The sequence below is a fragment of the Panonychus citri genome, unplaced genomic scaffold (genome assembly GCF_014898815.1).
Source record: "Panonychus citri isolate SS breed McGregor unplaced genomic scaffold, ASM1489881v1 Contig00137, whole genome shotgun sequence".
Taxonomy (NCBI): Eukaryota; Metazoa; Arthropoda; class Arachnida; order Trombidiformes; family Tetranychidae; genus Panonychus; species Panonychus citri.
Window position 1 is genome coordinate 333,278 of NW_026515542.1, and position 16,553 is coordinate 349,830.

Below are 16,553 nucleotides of genomic sequence, written 5' to 3' on the forward strand. Positions count from 1 at the left end.
CCGCATCAACACCAACAACCTCTAAACTACCGACAACCTCATCAACCGGTTCGACAGCGACCCCACCTTCAAACCCTTTTCTACCTCCAAGTTTTGCATCCTTCTTCCCTGGGGGCATGTTCTCCACCCTTGGTCTTACACCATTCGGACCCTTTACCCCGACAACGGCAAATCTAACCGTTGCTGGACTTCACCTCAACAACACAACGACAACCACCCTAGCCAACATCACTACCAACAACAACAACAACAACAACAACATCAACAACAATGACACAATTTTATCATCTCGAGCATCAGTTGGCTCAACCTCCAATAATAATACCTCAACACCACCTCCACCACAGCCAATAGTTACCGATGATGATGAAGATAATGATAATGAAGAAGATGATGATGATAATAATGATGATCATCATCACCATTCCTCCTCCAATCAACCACCCAAAACATCAACACCCGATTTAAATTCATCAACATCAAATCATTCAACAATTACAACACCTTCAGGTCTTTCGCTGTCAACAACAACAACCACCACAACCACTACACCCAACAATAATAATAACAACACTTCAACAATTACCACCGCTGGGTCGGCCTCTCCGTCAACACCTCCGCCGCTCTCGACAACACCAAGTGGCAGTTTAGCACCAACAGATACACCAGGAGCCGCTGCACCGGATCCAAACTTTTATCAAGATTTATTACCCAAACCTGGAAGTGCTGATAACTCATGGGAAAGTTTAATGGAGATACAAAAAGCATCTGAAACTCATAAATTACAACAATTAGTTGATAACATTGAACATAAATTAAGTGATCCAAATGAATGTGTAATCTGTCACCGAGTACTTTCCTGTAAATCGGCTCTTCAAATGCACTATCGGACCCACACTGGTGAGCGACCCTTCAAGTGTAAAATTTGTGATCGCGCTTTCACCACCAAGGGTAACCTTAAGACCCACATGGGAGTTCATCGGGTTAAACCTCCGCTTCGAGTGCTTCATCAATGTCCAGTGTGTCACAAACAGTTCACTAATGCATTGGTACTACAACAGCACATTCGTTTACATCCCGTTCATTTACTTGCCTCTGAAGTTAATCGAAGTGGATCTTCCCGAGTTTCCGGTGGTGAAGGTCCAGGGGGAGGTGGTGGTGGTGGGGTTGATGGTGGTTCTCCGGTGTTACCTCCTTCTTTTCATCATCATCATTCTCATCATCATCGTTCACCTTTAATGTCTCCCGCTGCAGCAGCAGCGGCAGCGGCAGCAGCGGCGGCTGCTGCTTCCGGAGTAACGGGTAATCATTATTTACCAATGAAAGATATGATTCTATCATTGGCAAACTCATCTTCCGCCGTTGGTGGTGCTCTTGACTTGACCCCACGAAATGGTTCATCGTCATCATCTGGTGTCTCAGCGGCTGCTGCTGCGGCTGCTGCGGCGGCCGCTGCTGCTGCTTTCGGTATGAATCCAGTTAATGCGTTAGGATTACGTTTACCAACATTGTCTTCTTCCTCGCCTCGATCACCACGATCACCTCGATCATCTCCGTCATCTTCATCATCCATTCGTTCAGTATCACCATCATCATCACTTGCACCTTCACCTTTAGCACTTTCAAATTATAATCAGCACTCTCATCATCATAATTTACGCTCATCATCTCACCGATCTTCACCTTCTCGTCACAATGTGACCCCTCCAAATACAACAACAGTTTCAAATTCGGGATCTTCATCAACCCTTGAAGACAATGGTGCCGATCGTGGGTCAACACCTTGCCCAATGGAAGAGGCATTAATGCCTAATCCTCCCTCTGCATCATCAACCAGCGGTGCTTTAGATTTAACTCCTAGAAATGGTTCGGAGAGAGGTGGAAGCAGTCGAAGGCCAGATTCACCTCGATCATCACCTTCACTTTCCTCAGCTCGGACACCATCACCCTCCCCCTCATCAATATCACCCTCACATCCACTAGCTTTAGGACTTCACCATTTACAACACCAACGAAATTTAAATTCATCAACACCAAACTCCCTTCCTTTAGGTGCTTCCTCATCTTCCGCTGCCGCTGCTGCAGTTGCCGCTGTAGCCACAGCAGCAGCTCAAGCTTTAGCAGCTAAATCACCACTCTCACCTGGAGCGGGCTCATCTAAATCTGGCTCAAATGGAGCTCCAGTTGCGGCTGCTGCTGCCGCTCTTGCAACGGCGGGTGGAATAGCAGCTTCAAGATTATTTAACTCACCATTTGCTGGCCTGCAATTCCCCACCGGTCGTCCCAATACAACTTGTCAAATTTGTTTCAAAACTTTCGCCTGTAACTCAGCCCTTGAGATTCATTATCGATCTCACACCAAAGAGCGACCCTTTAAATGTTCAATATGTTCAAGGGGATTCTCAACTAAAGGTAACATGAAACAACACATGATGACACATAAATGTCGTGATCTACCCCCAGGGCTTTACACTTCATCACTTGCATCATTCAACACATCCCAACATTCAAATTCCTTGACCGGAAATAGTTGCAATCAAAATAGTAATTCAAGTAAGTATAGAAAAAAACAAATCTAATTAGACTAATAGGTTAGTCTTTTTTTTCATCTTCTTTTCTAACTAATAACCATTTTATCAAGTCAACAATTAACTAATTGTTATACCAACACCAATAGAGAGATTAAATCAATAGTAAAAGTTTTGGTTAAAAAAGTTTGACAAAACTTTCAAATGGACAATTTTATTAAAGTGAAAGTTTGATTAGCAACAAAAAAATGATTTGATAAAATGGATTAGACAAACTTTTAAATATCAATTGTGATTGACTAATTGTTGTGATTTGTTTTTCCCGTTTTAATTTAGTTAATTGTGAAGAGGGTAAAGATGAATCAAATGCAAGTACCACCTACATGTCCACCTCCTCTGGTCCAGCTCATTCAACTACGGGTCATGGTGATACGAGTTTCATTGACGGTGGAAACGATATTCACAGTAGTGGTAACACCGAGGGTGGTGGGGGTGATGAAGGATTGGAAGATGATGATGGAGAAGAAGCCAGTGAAAGAGGTGATAATGAAGAGGATGACATTGATGATGGAGGGGAAGATATTGGTGAAGAAGGTGAATTAACCGGTGGTGATAATAATGGAAACAAAAATCATGATAGATTAGCATCATCATCATCATCAACAAGCTCATCTCATAGCTCCGCGTTGCCTCATCATCAACATCATCCTCATCATCATAATAATAATCATCATCATAATCACCATCATTCTCATCATTCTCATCATCACAATCAACCTCACCATTCAAATCATTCTCATCATCATCATCATAATCGACATTCATCATCCTCGGTGGCCACACCGAATGGTGAAGGTGGTGAAGCCAAAACAAATTCATCATCAACCTCATCTTCATCTCGATCTTCATTAAATAGCACTAAACATGTTTGTGAGAAATGCAATAAACCCTTTTCAAGTCACAGTGCATTACAAATCCACCATCGAACCCACACCGGTGATAAGCCCTTTAAATGTCAAATTTGTAGTCGACCCTTTACCACTAAGGGTAATCTTAAAGTTCACATGGGAACTCATGTTTGGAATAACAGTTCATCCCGTCGGGGTCGAAGGATGTCCATTGATCTACCTAATCTCGCACCTTCAACACCTTACTATCCATTCCTGATCTCACAATGATGATAAAGATGAAACCTCTTGGAGACACAAGAAAACATAGTCACTCTTATAAAATTAAACACTCACAACGTAAACAAACAAACTCAATTTCCACTTCCGCATTATCGTCATCATCATAAATGCAAATAAACAATCAACAATTAACTACGAAAAGTATTATCAATATATATAAATGGAGATGGAAAAAAAAACTTTTCTTTTTTTTCTTTTCTCTTCTGTGGACTTTCCAGCATCGAAAATAGACATTAACGTGCTAAAAAATAAGAAGTGACCTGATCTTCCGACAAATAATTAGATGGTAAAGGTTGAAGATTTGCCGATCCATCGGAAAGAAATTTTTTCTACCCAAGTTTCGAGATTGAATTCGACAGGGAGATCATCAATTACCCTTTAATGCTCAAATTTCTGTTAATCTATTTGTCTCTCCCTCTCTTCATTTCGCTTTTAAATCCTGACCTGATACCCGTTCGAGGAGTTTCTTCTCGATTTCTCTTCGAGCCTGCTTGATAAATCTCTTGATCCTGGTATTTTATTCAAATCAAATGTGCAATTAATTCAATTCACCACAAGTTCAATTTGATTCAACTCGAAATTTTGAGATAAATTTTCCTTCGAAAAGCAAAACTTTGGCGAAACTTTTACTTCGTTAACGATATTACAACAATCTCTCATCTATGGATTTAGGTATTCACTGTCACGCTCATTAATCCACCATTGACACACCCAATAAAACTGATATTATATTAGCTAAGCACTTGTAATTAACTAAAATATGCGTTATCTAAATTAAGGAAAAGTTTTAATTATCAAAAAGGAAACACCAACAATTAAAAAAAATGAGACCATCAAAAAGAAAACACAAAAACTTCATCTTCCATTATCTCTATCTTCATCGTAATCTAATCTTCAGCTTCCTTATTATCAATATTGGATAAATCCTCTTGTTTCTCTTTCTAATGCTCATCATCTTCATCCTCATCCTCATCATCTTCATCTTCATCATCATCATCAATATGTAATATTAATAAAAAAACTACAACAACAATTTAAACAGAAATCAATGTAACATCAATCAATCAACTAATCAATTTATGTTGCTTTTACCTTATATCATTTAAATGTTTCTCTCTCTCTCTCTCTCTCTATTTAAGTCTTTCTTATCTTCTTTATCTTCCTCGTCTTGTCTTCCTCTTTTCACCTTTCTTACTTGTTCAATTCCTTAACTTGAATTCGCATTTGTTTTATCATCTCCATCATCTTCATCACCAAAAACACCAACACAATCATAACAAACTCAACACGAGGATTTATGGTTATCATAACATGGGAATATAATTTATACACTATCATCATCACCATTCTCATCATCATCATCCTCATCATCATCTCTCTCTCTCTCTCTCTTTCTTTTCTCTTCTTTAGGGTTGACAAATTATCATGTACTGTGTTATTAGCTAAGTAAAAAAATAAACTGTGTTAATATTGGCTTAAATTCAGTTGTTGTTGGTACTTATTTTTTTTCTTAATATTCTCATGGAATCGGAGGTTTCATGGTGAAAACTTTTCTCGAATCTTCATCTTGACAGTTAACAATAATATTCACAATTTATAATCATTACTGATTTAGTAGAGAAATGGATGATCAGGTTGATTATGTGTACGCTTAAATTGTTGGTGTTTAAGATTAATAGTCTAACCCTGAGTTTCCTATTAGAAGCAAAAATTACTATTATTAAGTGTAAATTCCTGAAACTAAACGACAATTAAGTTAATTGTTATCATCAGTTAAATATCTAATTATGATTCGTCTAATATTTTCGCCTGATTTAAGATAATTAACTTTCTATTTCCCATTTTAACTCTTAATTAGTTCAACTTGCGCTCAAATCAATTTATCACAATTGAAAATTAATCTACTGAATTAAACACGAGCAAAAAAGATTAACCTAAATTTAGATATTCCTCCAAGTTCAACTCTTACCTTTGACCCCTTTAGAGGTCATCAATCATCTTTAGACATTCATACCAATAGGTGGACAATTAAGTTTTCCTCTCATTTCCTTTTCCTCTTTACATCCTCGTCTTTTGAAAAATGATCAACTCTTTTAATGAAATTCAATCACAATTAAGTTTGTCATCTCTCTCTCTCTCTTTATAATAATTATCATTAAATATAATTAATCTGAAATTTGATACAATTAACTTGATTGTTTATGTAATAATATTTATCTTCAACAAGAGTAACAACAATCATCCTCTAATTTAATGATCCAAATTCAGGTTGATTATCAATTGATTTTAGATACAATCAAAATGTTCCAGATAATATAATCAACTACATGATCATAATGATAGTATATTAAATGGGAAACAATTTAAGATACAATCTAATCATTGATTATAATCATGATAATAGATAATAAGTAATAACAATATTACAATTTTTATGATTACACTTGGAAAACAATTTAATGTATATCATCATAATCTAGATAATATATATCATATATAAAACTAAAGATTAGACTTAATCTAATTTGGAAACAGAGTAATTAAAGTTGAAACAATCAAGGCTATGATAATAATAATACTAATAATGATAATCTTAATTTGATTAGATTTTGGTAAATGTGATTTTTATGATTACCTTTTAATGTTTTATATTCATGTTCATGTTGAGATTGAAACCTGAACATCATGATGGTTAATCTCAATTTTGTCAATTATTTATGTTTATCTTTTTTGTTCATTTTCACACTAAATTGTTATAATAAAATTTAATTGTAAAAATTGATTATCCTAATAAATTATAATCGATAAGCATTCCCATTAATTGGAATACAAATTAATAAAAGATAATATCAAGTTACCTTTATACTCAATCTTTGACCTTAAAGGTTATCAAAATGTTTTCGAGCCTCGAACTTGTTTTCATTAGAACTTATCTAATTATTATCATCATCATCTTCATATTTGATCAGCTGATTATCAGCCATTGATTATTAGTCCATTTGTTTAGTTGTATTGTAATTAGTTTGTATTTTCAAACCAGGAAATTGATTCAATTGGGTTGATTATTATTAGAGTTGATTGTTTATTAAAAAATTTGAACTTTTCGGAGAAAGTGATTTACTTTTCAAATGAATTTGATTGTTAACAATCAACTATTGTGTTAACCTTTTCTGCTCTTGATTATTCATTATTATCATTGAAAAATTTAAATTGTTTGTGTTTATCTTAACAGTAACAATTAATTGTTGATGATTTTGCTTCATTGACATTTGTTTTTCATGGTGAAAAGAAACAAAAAAATTGAAACTTTGATTCTGTCAGAACAATTTAAATTGCCAACAAATTAATAAGTTAAATAGTGTATGAAAATCAGTAAAATTTAACCAAAGAATGAAAAAGTTTAAATAAACATTTAATCAGCAAATTGAATGATCAACAATTCAGTAACAATTAATCAGATCACATTAGTAATACATGAAATGAGAAATGATGAAGAAAAAGAAAGAAAGAAAAAAATAAACCAAACACTTCGTTAATCATCAACAATTAACAAATTGTGATACAACTTCATTTATAATCACCAGTAAGAAAGATAATTGTTCAAGTTAATTTATCAATTATCTTATTATCAAGTTTTAAATTGTTGGCATAAGATTTTCCAATCATATGAGATGAATCCTTTCATTTAAGAAAAAGGGAAAACATTCAACTACAAAAGCAAGAAGAAGATTAGGAAGATGAGGAAGAGAAAAGAAAAAGTTCTCATCATCATTGACACATCTTCATCTTCATCTTCATCATCTTTGCCCATCATCTCCTCAATTGGATCTTGCTGACTCTCCATCTTTTCCCTTTCCTTTTTTTAATACTTCATCTTCATCTCCTATTATCTTATCGTTAACTGTTAATGAGCTTGAATAACTTTCTCTCTCTCTCTCTCTCTCTCTCTCTCTCTCTCATCTCTTTCGTAATAATAACGGTAATAATTTAAGATGAAGATGAAGATGTTTAAAACGTTTCTTATTCTAACAGTTAAATGGATGATTGATTGAACCAATTTACATTCTATCAACTATCTTGGCTCGTTGAAAAAAGTTCGAGCCTTTGTTTTTGTTTCTTGTACATTTTCAGCTTTCGAAATCACATTTCTAACTTACTCTCTTTCTTTTAATCATCTTTATCATCATCTTTAACAATCCTCTTTAATCCTTGAGCAATTTAAATTGACACAGTGGTGTAAAAGTTAATCATGTTTAAATAGTTTCTAATTTTTTTTTCCTCATCTACTTTTCAGCTTCTGTATAAATATCATGAGAGTGAAAGATAATAATAACTATTATATATATGAGACAAATGATATTAACTTGATGAGAAAATTATCCTGACAATTTTGACAATAATATCTTCATTTTCTCATCTTCAATCATCATTATCAGCATCATGAAATTTTCTTTCGTTTCAGAGAAATTATTGAATCCACTTTTTCTTACATGAAAAGTTTTCCTTCAAAACTAAACCAAATTAACTCTTAAAAATCAAATCCATACAAAATGAACTTTCATTAAACCGAACAATCTTCTTTCTCAAAGGTAATTTAAAGAAACAAACTCGAAACTTGGAACTCCAATTCCAACAAGTTGAACGGTGAAAACGAAACCTACGATTTCAGAGCTTCCATTTGAATCTCCAGCCAATCGAGTGTTTTACTCGATGAGAGATGCAAACCTCCACACCATCGAATCATAATCCAATCTAAATGAAATTTAACTACTGATTAACTTGACCAAGAGGTCAAATTGGTTGAAAACAATTAAAAGCCAATTCAAATTTTCAAAAATACCAAAATAAAATGGAGCTACTACCGCCATCTAGTGACAGAAAAGCAAAAGATTCATAAATTTTCTGACAGGAGTCGCCATCTATTGGTTCTTATTGAAACTACTTTTCGAGTTTTTCAAATCGAAATGAAAATTGAACTAATAAATTGTTAGTAGGTTTAGTTTGTTGATTGTTGTGAACGTTTTTATATTATTTGAGTGGGAAAAAAGATTTCGGTATTAGATTGAGGTTGAAAGGGTTGTTTATTATTATGAGAGTTACAATAATATACATGTTGAATTTTTGGTTCAATGAAAGAAACATTATTGGGCAACAGTTTCAAACGAATTGTGTATTGTATAAATCGAGGTTAAATGTCCATTATTAGAGTTTTCAATTCGAGAGGAAAGATCAACTGCTGAGACTCTGTCCTGATGGAACCATTGGTCAATTGAATCAATGATTTTCTTACGAAATTTGGATGACATTAAACAGTAAACAATTGGATTTAAACACGAATGAATAAACGGAAGGAGGAAAAAGACAATTCGAATCACGTAAGTTGTATAATTGAACGCGAAATTCATACCACAAATGAGCATAATTTCACCGATAAGTCGAGGTCCCCAACAGGTTAAGAAAAGAATCACCACCAGAATAAGCATTTTGATTACCTATTCAACGAAAACAATTTTAAAAACAAAATGAAAATTTCATTAGAACTTTTTGTCAACTTTGAACAAAAAACAAATAAATATCTTCCCTTTTCGACATTTACCTGTTTTCTTGCCGATTTAACGTCTCGTGTCTCTTGACCTGGATAATGACTTCTCAGGATTACCGTATGATTAGTCGGAGATGAGCAAGTATCTCTACTAATACTTGCTCGAGACTCAGAGCGATGAACTCTCCTAGTAGAGAGAGAGAGAGAGAGAGAGAGAGGTGAGGTTGCGAGAACATTTTTATCAAAAATTCTTACGAGTTATTTGTTAATTCGTCCATAGTTCGTGTTGATATCCAAAGTTCAGTGATGACCCATGTATACAATACGATCATGAAGATAGAGGGAAGAGCAAAGAGGAAGATAAATCTATAAATAGTAAGGTAAAGACCCATTGTATCTCGAGATTCTTTACAATCGTACAAAGTAATTGTTGTATTTTGATGATTATAAAAGGTTGATGTTTTAATTTCCTGAATTAATTATGATTAACAACAAGGAATAAAAGACAAAGAGAGAGAGAGAGAAAGGAAATCAATCGTAATTAAATTGTTATATACATCATGTTGATTGTAATGAGTTACTACTCTCATTAAATCCTGATAATAATAGTTTACCTGTGGATAGGAAACTTACCTTAATGTTAATCGTTGGCAATGCTAGAAACATAGACAAAGCCCAAACAAGGATAACAAAATTTTTACAATTTTCCATTGTACATAACGAGCGAGAACGAAGAGGAAAAACGATCACTATGAATCTATTTATTTCGATACATAATAAAAGTAAATAAAAATGGAAATAAAAAAAGTTGTATCAATATTTTTAGATTCGATTGACTTTTGCATTTTATTATTCTTACCTTTCAAATGTAACAGCAACCAAATTGAGTATCGAGGCAAATGCTGAGACCGATTCAGCGAAAGCGGCCATTTTACAAACTTTCCCGTTAACGTCCCATTGAACGACAAAATAATGGGCTATATCAAGAGGTGCTACAATGGTCAGTAATAAGAGGTCAGAAATTGCCAAACTGACCAGGAAGACACTTGTTACACTGTTAAAAGAAATGACGAGAAACAAAAAAATATAAAACCATCAACTGACCATTGGTCTGATTGTTTTGAGTGAAAATTTACCTTCGATTGGTTTTGTCACCAAGCATAAACCAAATGACAACACTGTTTCCAGAAACACCAAAGATAAAGGTCAATATGTAAGTGACCATGGTCGGGTAAAAGAAACTATTATGAACCCATGGAAGGAGCATTTCCTCTGGTCGATGGTAGAAAACATTAAGATCAGAATCAATGTCCGATTCATTGAAACCATTACTATTTACGTAACTCTCATAGGTACTCTGGTCATTTGATAATCCATCGATAAGTGTATGAGATTCACTTGATATCATGTAATTGTCATTGGAAATGTGAAAATAATTAGATTTAATTAGATGATGATTGTTATATATTGTCTCGTTAATTGTTTTAAATGAGGATTCACTTGAAAGAGATGCCATGAAAGCGAGGAAGATGATGATGATGATTATCACTTTATCTCATTATCCATTTTAATTGTTGCTGTATTTGGGAAACATTAACAATATGATTTAATTATTCTGGTGTCTAAATTTATCTTTGAGATGTTAATTAAAACTGATCACATTAAAGTGACACAATGATGATGATAATGATCACTCCCTGTTGTTTTGCTATGCTATTGATTAGAATCAAGAAATTGGATTTGATTTAAACTTAATTTAGTCACTTGAATGTCTTGAACAGACTCTCAACTGTTTCAAGTTTCATATTGATCAACTTGCATTTTTACATGGAGATGATGATGATCATGATTAAACACTGATTAATGAACTGAAATCAATCAGAAAATAGAAAACCATATTATGTTAATCACTTTGAGAATCAATTTAATTGAAAGTTTGTTTATTTCCTCGGATTAATTGTAATGTGTCAATGTTGATGATGAGATGAAAATCATTTTAAAGTTTGACTTTTCTGTTGGAAAATAAATTCATACTTTTCTCATGAGAATCTAATTGAATTACTCAACTTAATTCAGTTGAGAATTTAATGGAAAATTGTTGCCTCATGAAAGATAATCATGATTATCGAATGTTAATTTCATTTAATTTTATTCACACATACACACAGTTAATCAATTAAAACTTGTACGATGTAAACAATTAGCCAAATTGTTGAATCAAATTCATTTCAATATTTTTCCTCTGGATTAGTTGCAACTGTGAATATAATATTTCAAGTTAATCTCAACAAATGAACAGTTAATTAATCAAGTTACTTGACTTAATTAAAATCAAATCAATTTTATAAATGAATTTATAATGAATCACTAATCCATTTGGTTGATTGTGAAAATTATCATCAGAGTTTTTAAATTGTCAACACAATTAATTATAAAGCTGAAAACTGAACAACAGTATATTGAGAAAGGTGAATATTTTTGCAGATAGTTAATCACTTGAAACTTGTAAATATGAAAGTTAATTAATGAACTTGAATTGATTAATTATTTAAAGCTATTATAATGATGATGAAGGTAAAATTTTGAAGGTTTCAAGTGAATATCAAAAGTAAATCCTTTGGAAATGAATTAACTTGATATCTTGATCTTTATGATAAATATTAGGAATACAAACTGAATTGAAATTTATCTCCAACTGAACTGAATGAAACTCAATTGAAACTGATAGATAATATAACGGGAATATGGAGCATGTCAACTTGTTACAAAGTATCAACAAGTCAATACGAAATCTTTACTAGTTCCCTCCCTGGATCATCATCATCATCATCATAATCATCATAATCTTCAATTCTGTTTATCAATTTACTATTTTTTTTTCCTCGATTCTCATTATTATCATTCATAAGAAAACGATAACCATGGTTACCAATATTTGAGAGAAAATGTTTCTTCAGAAAATTTGAGAAATTTTTTTTCTCCATCAAACTCTGTAAATTCATCAGTTATCAATTTATCGCCATGATGATGATGATAATCATTAAACCTCTGTCTCTATTTTATCTCATATCTTTATGTCATTTCTGATTGACTAAAATGATTGATCAGAAGTGTGATCGAAATCTGTTCTTGTTTCCATTACCAAACCCACCTCGTAACTCGGTGTTATCCTTTTCCACCATACAGGGAGTTGAGAAGAGGAAATTTCTTTTTTCTTCTTCTTTTTTTTCAGTAGATAGAACAACGAGAGAAAAAAAAGTTCTAAAGCTCATCTTTGATTATGAGCTTATGGTTACAATGAGAAACTATTTTTTTTAACTACTTTGTAGTTTAATTTAATAGAAAATGAGAACAACAACAAAAAAAACTCAATTTCCAGTTGGTAAACAGAATGTTTCATGATAAACAGAATTCCGAGTTTCGTCTTCTTTTCCTCGAGATATAAATTCAATCAAAAAAGTGGAAAAAAAATAGTTCATTTGGTTAACTTAAGTTCAACAACAACATGAGACAATTATCAACATGATGAATGCCATTCATGTGAATATGAACATTTCTGGGTAACCCTGAAATTACATTAAACGGTTTCCCTGTTTGAACCAATTTCCATCATTATCTTCCGTCTTCTTCCTTCTTCCTCTTCCTCTCTCTCTTTCTTTTATCATCATTACCTCTTATTCCCTTACTGTGTTCTGTGAATTGTTTTATCCATATTTCTCTCTCTCTCTCTCTCTCTCTCTCTCTCTCTCTCTCTCTCTCTCTCTCTCTCTGTTATTTTGATCATCATTTTTATCAGTCGATTGTGATGATAACTTGATTACTCTGGTGTCTTGGTCACATCTTCTCATTGTCATACAGAAAAGTAATGAAAAGAATGACAATAGTTAGAAACAAGGAGAAGAAGATAAAGAAGAAAAAACAAAGTTCCATGTAAAAGATAATATAGCTAACTGAATATTCTGTGATGGATATTACAATTTTGGTAACATTTTCTCATCTTTCTCTTTCTTTTTCACTTTATTTCTTTTAGATAATAGGATCTTTTTCATGATGATAATGAAGATGAAAATGTTTCTACTAAATTGATTGTATCAATTTTATGATCAAAATAAACGTATGATAACAAATTACCATGAAAATTAAATCACAATGAAATTGAGCTAAATTGTTACCAATGGTGTCTATTAAAGTGGAGGAAAAAAAGCAGAGAGAGAGAGAGAGAAATTCAAATTAACTGATTATCATGGCAAAAAGTTTTTTTAGAATATTATTCAGAAAAGTTACTCAAAATACCTGGAGAATCAGAATTCATTAGAATCCATTGTTAGTAACATATAAATTCAGAGGATGATGATGTCCCATAACGGTGATCATCATCATTTATTGAACTTCTTGATGATCAAATCATCATGAAATCATATCTGTGAATAAATATAAAGATTCATATGAATTCTGATTTCATCTGAATGAGATCAGAATGATAAATAATGTTATCAATTTAATCTTGACTCATTTTAGATTTTCTCATCCCATCAACAGAAATCACCATCAACCATTTAGATGATATAAATATCATCTAGAGGTCAATGAGTGGGCATCATGGTGATGCCGATAGATTATGATTTAACTATTGATTATCATGGTGATTAGTCTGTTCACGTTTAATTGTTACCTTTTATATGATTATTGCTGAATAAAGAAAATTTTCCAGACAATGATGATGATGATGATTTATCATTCTTTTACAATCGCAAGTTTTATAATCTCATCACGATGAATTCTGGAAAAAATCAGAACTTTTTTTATATCTTTTTCTATGTAACTTTCAACTGTATATCATGGAGTAAATTGACCTTGATTTAATGGAATCATCATGATAAATAAATAAATAAAAATCTTTACACCATGGGAACTGAATTATTGTTGTTACAAATACAATAAAAAATTGTATTCGAATCATATAAAAAAAAATGTTCTGAACTGAATTGAAGTAAAAGTTTTGATTATTATGACCAACAAAACAAAGTGAATCACATTAAGTTGGTGAATTGTGATAATAGCATAAATCAATTGATTAAAAGTTTCCCTTTCAAATTCAAATCATTTACTGACTAAAATGTGATAATTTCATGAGAATTCTGATAAAAGTCAGACATTTAGATTATTAAGAAATTAAGAATTGGCCAAGTCGAAATCGTAACTTATTCTCTCTCTCTCTCTCTCTTGCTTATCATGACATTGATTGAATTTTAGTGTTATGAGATTTTCGCAATGATATGAAAATAATTATTCTGGTTCATTTCATTTGGATTTTATCATGAAATTTGAGAAGTTGAGTGATCGTGTACACACGATATCTATTTAGTGGACTGGGATGAAAATTGGTAAGGTGATGAAACGAAGGATAAGAATTGAATTGAATTTGAAGTTGGTAAAAAATAGAGATGAATTGAATTCTCATTGTTGTAACAGAAAGAGAGAGAAGTTATAAAAGAATCTGAACTTGAATCATATGCTATTATCTTCAGAATATTTTTCTATTAATAATGTCATTTCTCTTTCGTTTTTCTCACTTTTCTCCACTTCGACTTCTTCAATAACATTGGTGTCAATTCAATTCTCAAATGCCACCCAGACAACCAACAAGAATTTCTTCAACGTAAATGAAACGGAATCGCTTAATTCATCTCTCTCTCTCTCTCTCTCTCTTCATCTTCGATCATCCTTTATTTACTATTCTCACTCACTTTTCTTTCACATTCCATTTTTCTTCCGAGACAATGCCATTCTTATCCTATTTTCCACCCTCACCTATCGATTCCATAGACAGAAAAAAATAATTTTACTTATACGGTTGATAGAAGGAAAAAAAAACTTTCAGTGTTATATTACATTTAGATGATGAAGATGAAAAATGTATCAGAAATTTAGTATTCAGCTGAGACGATTATCATCAAAATGATATTCATATTGATATAATAATTCCGAGAATAAAAATATTTACCAACATTTCAATTTTTCTGCCTCATTCAGCTCATTTTAGAATTGATTGTTTTTCTCAACTTTCTTTGTTTCTTATAATCATTTATCAATCTCATGGTTTACCCTGTAAAATCAAGGTGAAGGGTGAGTTACACATCATTGGAAGATGAAAAGATAAATGTTCATCATCATTGTGTTGACAGTAAATATGAAATACATGAAGGGAAAAATGAGCGAAAAAAAGTTCCATGTTGATTGAAAGGAGATTGTTTCATTTACCGTTAACATTAAACGATTACGAGTTGATGATAAACTTTTTTTTATACCGATTTGCATATTTATCATTTCACAATTTGATGATATTATTAAATTATCATGATAACATTTTCATCCTCATCATCAACGGCTAAGAAAATGTTACCTTTTCTTTGTTACTATTTATGTGACAATTTTTCATGCTAATGTTTCATATTTAGATAATATAATATACAGAACTGGGAGACGATTTATATTAATTCAGTTTCTAATGAGAGTTTGAACTTTTTTTTCTGAGAAATTTGATTTAATAATACGATATCATTTCGCTATGTTATCATCAGTACAGGGTGATAACATTTATATTCTGAGTGATTGTACTGAAAAAGAAAGGGATTCATTTTGATTGAACAGGATGACAGGATGATTAAAATGGATCATCTTATATTCATTGAATTCAATAGATTTCCCTTAATAATGTTCACCAAATTTGATATATATGATCATCAGAATTGATAACTAATTTGATCAATATCATTTCTTGATTCATGTTTGGATAATAACTTTAATCTTGATCAAGTACTTAATATATGAGATAAATTAATTGAATTAATTTCTGTTTACTTAACTGTCACTATGAGGAAAAGTTTTTTTTTCTTTCTCTTTTTTTGCTCTTCCATTTCAAGAGACTGACCACTCTTGACCCTTGAGTTTAATTTACTCATCTCATCGTTTAGTCAATAGTTTGTGTCACAATTTGATGAAATCCTTGTAAACTCAAAATTGAATATCAATCAATCAAAATCGTAGAAACCATGATATTAATACTTTTAGAAAGCATTCTCATCTTATCTGTAGTTCAACAGTCGATCATCATCTTGGAATTGAATCAAAAATTCAAAAGTTCATCAGATAAAATCGGTTATGGTTAATCCAGTGTCCAATTGAAATGCTATAACTTAGAAATAAATTATTCATGAAGCTTTTTTATGATTCGATTGGTAAATAAGTTCAGTCATAGAAACAAAAATTTCAAAAAATGAAAGTGATAAAAAG

The 16,553-nt window shown here is 32.1% G+C and overlaps 2 protein-coding genes across 2 annotated transcripts in view; one reads left to right on the forward strand and one right to left on the reverse strand.

Annotated features, from left to right (window-relative positions):
• LOC128392872 (homeotic protein spalt-major-like) overlaps positions 1 to 5,451 on the forward strand; it is a 50,645-nt gene extending 45,194 nt beyond the window's left edge. The window contains exons 3-4 of the mRNA XM_053352961.1: positions 355 to 2,553; positions 2,865 to 5,451. Coding sequence (XP_053208936.1) covers positions 355 to 2,553; positions 2,865 to 3,706 — 3,041 coding nt within the window. The 3' untranslated portion in view covers positions 3,707 to 5,451. The remainder of the gene's footprint in view (positions 1 to 354; positions 2,554 to 2,864) is intronic.
• A 3,329-nt stretch (positions 5,452 to 8,780) lies between these two features.
• On the reverse strand, positions 8,781 to 11,938 carry LOC128392842 (galanin receptor 2a-like). Its single transcript, XM_053352929.1, has 6 exons — positions 10,397 to 11,938; positions 10,120 to 10,314; positions 9,894 to 10,017; positions 9,516 to 9,730; positions 9,315 to 9,447; positions 8,781 to 9,210 (listed from the first exon to the last, which is right to left on the reverse strand). The coding sequence occupies exons 1-6, from the start codon at positions 10,774 to 10,776 to the stop codon at positions 8,860 to 8,862; spliced, it is 1,398 nt and encodes a 465-aa protein (XP_053208904.1). The 5' UTR covers positions 10,777 to 11,938; the 3' UTR covers positions 8,781 to 8,859.
• Positions 11,939 to 16,553: the final 4,615 nt, after the last annotated feature.

Excerpts from the sequence above, each read along its gene's own strand:
- LOC128392842 (XM_053352929.1), bottom strand. The coding sequence starts at position 10,776 with ATGGCATCTCTTTCAAGTGAATCCTCATTTAAAACAATTAACGAGACA. Across the intron at positions 10,315-10,396 it reads GGTGACAAAACCAATCGAAG|TGTAACAAGTGTCTTCCTGG; the intron begins GTAAATTTTCAC and ends TTCTTTTAACAG. Across the intron at positions 9,448-9,515 it reads GACGAATTAACAAATAACTC|GAGAGTTCATCGCTCTGAGT; the intron begins GTAAGAATTTTT and ends TCTCTCTACTAG.